Consider the following 5,726-nt stretch of genomic DNA (forward strand, 5'->3'; position numbering starts at 1 on the left):
CCTTCCCGCCGCCGCGAGTTCTCGCGGAGCCCAATGGATGTCAATAGGGGGGTCTCGCGAGATCTCGCGGCCGCCCTCACAGAAACCCACCCCCCTCCTCCTTCCCGCCGCCGCGAGTTCTCGCGAGAACGCAATAAGAGTCAATGGGGGGTCTCGCGAGATCTCCCGGTCCCCACACACACAGATCCCCCCCTTCTCCTTCTCCCCCTCAGCTCCTCCTTCCCGCCGCGGCGAGTTCTCGCGAGAGCGCCCATTGCCATTCGTTGCGATCTCGCGAGATCTCGCCCTGCCCTCACAGAAACCCACGACCCCCCCTCCTCCTTCTCCCCCTCAGCTCCTCCTTCCCGCCGCGGCGAGTTCTCGCGAGAGCGCAATGGATGTCAAGGGGGGATCTCGCGAGATCTCGCCCCACCCCCCACTTTAACCGCCCTCTTCCCCGAGTTCTCGCGAGATCGCAACGACTCTCTACGGGCTGATCTCGCGAGATCTCGCGCCTCTTTTCCTTCCAACACCCACCTCTTCCCGCCCAGGCGGAGTCTCACGAGATTTCACCCGCACCCTTTCTTTCCCTCCGCGACCCTCCCAGCGAACTCTCGCGAGACTCGCCGCCATCTTGGGCCGTGGGCGCCGCCATCTTAATTCGTGGGCGCCGCCATCTTGGTGGAGAGGGGGAGGGGTCGATCTTAGGCCCCTCCCCTCTCCTTTCCCCTCCCCCCTCCCCAAAAATTTCACGACAATTTCAGGTTTGTTTTTTGAGTCTTTTTTATCAAACGGAGCCAAAACGGAGCAAAACACCAAAAAAAAAAAAAAGAAAAACCAACAAAAATTGCCCATTTTGGCCCCCAAATTTGCATGGGGGGGGGGGAGGGGAAAAAAGGGAGGGGTCAAAGGTTCCGAGTGGCCCCAGGGGGTCAATGAGGTCACCCGATGGTCACCGAGGGGGGGGGAGGGGCACCCAGGGGTCACTGGGGGGTCATCAGAGGTCCCCAAAGGTCACGGGGTCACCCAGAGGTCATTGAAGTCACCCAGGGGTCACCCAAAGGTCACAGAATGTCCCAGGTGTGGCACCTGCCCCAGGTGTGACCCCTGAGCCAGGTGAGGCACCAGCTGTTACCCCAGGTGTGTCACCTGCCCCAGATGCACCCCAGCTGAGTCCCAGGTGTCCCCAGGTGAGGTGACACCTGTCCCAGGTGTGTCCCAGGTGGTCACAGGTGAGGTGCCACCTGCCCCAGGTGTGTCCCAGGTGTGTCACCTGAGCCAGGTGAGGTGACACCTGTCCCAGGTGTGTCCCAGGTGTGTCACCCACCCCAGGTGTGTCACCTGAGCCAGGTGTGACATCTGCCCTAGGTGGGGTGTCACCTGCCCCAGGTGTGTCCCAGGTGTGTCACCTAAGCCAGGTGAGGTGTCACCTGCCCCAGGTGCGTCCCAGGTGGCCCCAGGTGAGGTGTCACCTGTCCCAGGTGCGTCCCAGGTGGTCACAGGTGAGGTGCCACCTGCCCTAGGTGTGTCCCAGGAGTGTCCCCTGAGCCAGGTGAGGTGACACCTGCCCAAGGTGAGGTGTCACCTGTCCCAGGTGCGTCCCAGGTGGTCACAGGTGAGGTGCCACCTGCCCCAGGTGTGTCCCAGGTGCGTCACCTGCCCCAGGGCTGTGTCACCTGCGCCAGGTGAGGTGTCACCCACCCCAGGTGGTCACAGGAAGTAGTCAGCGACGGGTTTCTTGGCGGGGATGCCGCGCGCCCCAGGTGTGACCCCTGAGCCAGGTGAGGTGTCACCTGCCCCAGGGTTGTGTCACCTGTTGCAGGTGCGTCACCTGAGCCAGGTGAGGTGACACCCGCCCCGGGTGAGGTGTCACCTGTCCCAGGGCTGTGTCACCTGTCCCAGGTGCGTCACCTGAGCCAAGGGAGGTGTCACCTGACCCAGGTGTGTCCCAGGTGCGTCACCCACCCCAGGTGGTCACAGGAAGTAGTCGGCCACGGGTTTCTTGGCGGGGATGCCGCGCGCCCCAGGTGTGACCCCTGAGCCAGGTGAGGTGACACCTGCCCCAGGTGAGCTGACACCTGCCCCAAGTGTGTCCCCTGAGCCAGGTGAGGTGACACCTGCCCCGGATGAGCTGACACCTGCCCCAGGTGTGTCACCTGAGCCAGGTGAGGTGACACCCGCCCCGGGTGAGGTGTCACCTGTCCCAGGGCTGTGTTACCTGTCCCAGGTGCGTCACCTGAGCCAAGGGAGGTGTCACCTGCCCCAGGTGCGTCCCAGGTGCGTCACCCGCCCCAGGTGGTCACAGGAAGTAGTCAGCGACGGGTTTCTTGGCGGGGATGCCGCGCGCCCCAGGTGTGACCCCTGAGCCAGGTGAGGTGTCACCTGCCCCAGGTGAGGTGTCACCTGCCCCAGGTGTGTCCCAGGTGGTCACAGGTGAGGTGTCACCTGTCCCAGGTGTGTCCCAGGTGTGTCACCTGAGCCAGGTGAGGTGTCACCCACCCCAGGAGGTCACAGGAAGTAGTCAGCGACGGGTTTCTTGGCGGGGATGCCGCGCGTCTCCTGCGGCGCCGCCTCGAAGATGATGAACTCCTTCTGCAGGTGCTCGTCCAGCTCCAGGATGGCCGCCACGTTCCCGCACCTGCCACGCCCACGGAGAAGCTCGTTAGTGTTCAATTAACATCTCATTAGCACCTGGGTTTTGTATAACTTTGATATTGATCGCGTTTACTTAGCATATCATTTGCATCTGATTTGCATCTCATTAGCATGTCAATAGCAATTATCTCTCATAGAGTTGTTATCTTGTTCGCATCTAATTAACATCTCATTTACATCTAATTTACATATCATTAATATACCACAGTCATGTAGTTTTCATAATGTTTTGATCTCATTCACATCTACTTAACATACCATCTGCATGTGATTTGCATCTCATTAACATATCCTTAACATCTAGCTTTCATGTTCTCTTAATCTTGTCTGCATCTACTTAGCATGTGATTTGCATCTCATTAACATATCCTTAACATCTAGAGGTTTTATCATTTTAATCTCGTTCATATCTACTTAGCATGTAATTTGCATCTCATTAGCACATCTTTAACATCTAATTTCTTGCATCACTTTCATTTTGCTTGCATTTAATTAGTATATCAATTAAATCTGATTAGCATATTGTTAGCAGCTCATTTCCATCTCATTTCGTTCATCACTTGCATCTCATTATGGTCTCATTTGCATCTCGTTTTAATCTCCATTTGCGTCTTGCACACATCTCATTTGCATCTTATTCACATCTCATTAATGTCCCCCCAAACTCCTAATTACCTAATCACCACCTTATTACAACCTAATTCCCACATAATTAGTGTGTAATTAGCATTTAATTAGCATATAATTGACACACCTTGACATCCCAAACACCCCCTCCTTGTGTCCCTCCCATCTCACCCCCTTCAACCAATCTACAATCACCCCTTAAACACCCCCTAATTACCACATAATTAACAGCTAATTAACATGCAATTAGCCCCACCTGTAGCAGTAGTTGGGGGCAGACCAGACGGTGAGCACGGTCTCCCCGAAGTGCCACTTGTACCCTTCCATGACCCCCCTACAATCACCCCCTAATCACCCCCTAATTAACACCTAATCACCCCCTAATTAACATGTAATTAACAGTTAATTAACACGTAATTATCCCCACCTGTAGCAGTAGTTGGGGGCAGACCAGACGGTGAGCACGGTCTCCCCGAAGTGCCACTTGTACCCCTCCATGACCCCCCTACAATCACCCCCTCATCACCCCCTAATTAACATGTAATTAACACTAATTAACACGTAATTAACCCCACCTGTAGCAGTAGTTGGGGGCTGACTAGACGGGTGAGCACGGTCTCCACAAAGTGCCACTTGTAGCCCTCCATGACCCCCCTGCAATCACCCCCTAATTAACATCAAATCACCCCCTAATTAACAGCTAATTAACATGTAATTAGCCCCACCTGTAGCAGTAGTTGGGGGCAGACCAGACGGTGAGCACGGTCTCCCCGAAGTGCCACTTGTACCCCTCCATGACCCCCCTGCAATCACCCCTTAAACACCCCCTAATTAACATGTAATTAACAGCTAATTAACAGGTAATTATCCCCACCTGTAGCAGTAGTTGGGGGCAGACCAGACGGTGAGCACGGTCTCCCCGAAGTGCCACTTGTACCCCTCCATGACCCCCCTACAATCACCCCCTCATCACCCCCTAATTAACATCACATTACCACTCAATTACCACATAATTAACACCTAATTAACAGCTAATTATCCCCACCTGTAGCAGTAGTTGGGGGCAGACCAGACGGTGAGCACGGTCTCCCCAAAGTGCCACTTGTAGCCCTCCATGACCCCCCTACAATCACCCCCTAATCACCCCCTCATTAACACATAATTAACAGCTAATTAACAGGTAATTATCCCCACCTGTAGCAGTAGTTGGGGGCAGACCAGACAGTGAGCACGGTCTCCCCGAAGTGCCACTTGTACCCTTCCATGACCCCCCTACAATCACCCCCTAATCACCCCCTAATCACCCCTAATTAACAGCTAATTAACACGTAATTAGCCCCACCTGTAGCAGTAGTTGGGGGCAGACCAGACAGTGAGCACGGTCTCCCCAAAGTGCCACTTGTAGCCTTCCATGACCCCCCTACAATCACCCCCTAATCACCCCCTAATCACCCCCTAATTACCACGTAATTAACAACTAATTAACAGGTAATTAGCCCCACCTGTAGCAGTAGTTGGGGGCTGACCAGACGGTGAGCACGGTCTCCCCGAAGTGCCACTTGTAGCCCTCCATGACGAGCTGGTGGGCGCGGCAGATCATCGACACCTCGTTGGCCGCGTTGAACTGCGCCACCACGTCACTGCCGAACAGGTAACCCGCCCCCCGCGGGGACACGCCCCACCCCGTCGTGTCTGCAGGTGGGACAGGTGAGATCAGAACATGAACTGCGCCACCACGTCACTGCCGAACAGGTAACCCGCCCCCGGGGACACGCCCCACCCCGTCGTGTCTGCAGGTGGGACAGGTGTGTTACAGGTGAGATCAGAACATGGACTGTGTTACAGGTGTGTTACAGGTGTGTTACAGGTGTGTTACAGGTGTGTTACAGGTGTGTTACAGGTGTGTTACAGGTGTGTTACAGGTGAGATCAGAACATGGACTGTGTTACAGGTGTGTTACAGGTGAGATCAGAACATGAACTGTGTTACAGGTGTGTTACAGGTGTGTTACAGGTGAGATCAGAACATGGACTGCGCCACCACGTCACTGCTGAACAGGTAACCCGCCCCCCGCGGGGACACGCCCCACCCCGTCGTGTCTGCAGGTGAGACAGGTGAGATCAGAACATGGACTGTGTTACAGGTGTGTTACAGGTGTGTTACAGGTGTGTTACAGGTGAGATCAGAACATGAACTGCGCCACCACGTCACTGCCGAACAGGTAACCCGCCCCCCGGGGGGACACGCCCCACCCCGTCGTGTCTGCAGGTGGGACAGGTGAGGGACAGGTGAGATCAGAACATGAACTGTGTTACAGGTGTGTTACAGGTGTGTTACAGGTGTGTTACAGGTGTGTTACAGGTGTGTTACAGGTGAGATCAGAACATGAACTGTGTTACAGGTGTGTTACAGGTGAGATCAGAACATGGACTGTGTTACAGGTGTTACAGGTGTGTTACAGGTGG

At 55.2% G+C, this 5,726-nt stretch overlaps 1 protein-coding gene and 2 long non-coding RNA genes across 31 annotated transcripts; 2 read left to right on the forward strand and 1 right to left on the reverse strand.

Annotated features, from left to right (window-relative positions):
* Positions 1-802: 802 nt before the first annotated feature.
* On the reverse strand, positions 803-4,904 carry LOC126652270 (serine/threonine-protein phosphatase 4 catalytic subunit-like). Of its 15 annotated transcripts, none has more exons than XR_007631927.1 (5): positions 3,689-3,762; positions 2,454-2,617; positions 1,793-1,810; positions 1,636-1,655; positions 803-1,409 (listed from the first exon to the last, which is right to left on the reverse strand). XR_007631927.1 is itself a non-coding variant. In XM_050338955.1 (3 exons), the coding sequence occupies exons 1-2, from the start codon at positions 4,859-4,861 to the stop codon at positions 2,488-2,490; spliced, it is 228 nt and encodes a 75-aa protein (XP_050194912.1). In that variant the 5' UTR covers positions 4,862-4,904; the 3' UTR covers positions 1,072-1,086; positions 2,454-2,487. The 15 variants fall into 15 exon arrangements, 5 of the variants coding, with proteins under 5 accessions (XP_050194912.1, XP_050194910.1, XP_050194911.1 ...); XR_007631928.1 differs by lacking the exon at positions 3,689-3,762 and having other exon boundaries at positions 803-1,181; positions 1,224-1,409; positions 1,793-2,057; positions 2,383-2,478; XR_007631924.1 differs by lacking the exon at positions 3,689-3,762 and having other exon boundaries at positions 1,793-2,057; positions 2,425-2,484.
* Positions 1,107-2,500, forward strand: LOC126652271 (uncharacterized). 6 transcript variants are annotated; one of them, XR_007631930.1, is made up of 6 exons: positions 1,107-1,169; positions 1,262-1,397; positions 1,440-1,502; positions 1,921-1,949; positions 2,007-2,045; positions 2,413-2,500. It is a non-coding gene; the product is annotated as an uncharacterized LOC126652271 (long non-coding RNA). The 6 variants fall into 6 exon arrangements; XR_007631935.1 differs by having other exon boundaries at positions 1,440-1,486; positions 1,905-1,949; XR_007631932.1 differs by lacking the exon at positions 1,440-1,502 and adding an exon at positions 1,553-1,615.
* Positions 4,882-5,694, forward strand: LOC126652272 (uncharacterized). Of its 10 annotated transcripts, XR_007631940.1 has the most exons (6): positions 4,906-4,968; positions 5,078-5,172; positions 5,213-5,274; positions 5,376-5,437; positions 5,550-5,611; positions 5,663-5,694. It is a non-coding gene; the product is annotated as an uncharacterized LOC126652272 (long non-coding RNA). The 10 variants fall into 10 exon arrangements; XR_007631941.1 differs by lacking the exon at positions 5,376-5,437 and having other exon boundaries at positions 4,882-4,959; positions 5,058-5,139; XR_007631944.1 differs by lacking the exon at positions 5,376-5,437 and having other exon boundaries at positions 4,882-4,959; positions 5,058-5,128.
* Positions 5,695-5,726: the final 32 nt, after the last annotated feature.

The sequence above is a fragment of the Myiozetetes cayanensis genome, unplaced genomic scaffold, assembly GCF_022539395.1.
Source record: "Myiozetetes cayanensis isolate MyiCay16 unplaced genomic scaffold, myiCay2020 scf739, whole genome shotgun sequence".
Classification (NCBI taxonomy): Eukaryota; Metazoa; Chordata; class Aves; order Passeriformes; family Tyrannidae; genus Myiozetetes; species Myiozetetes cayanensis.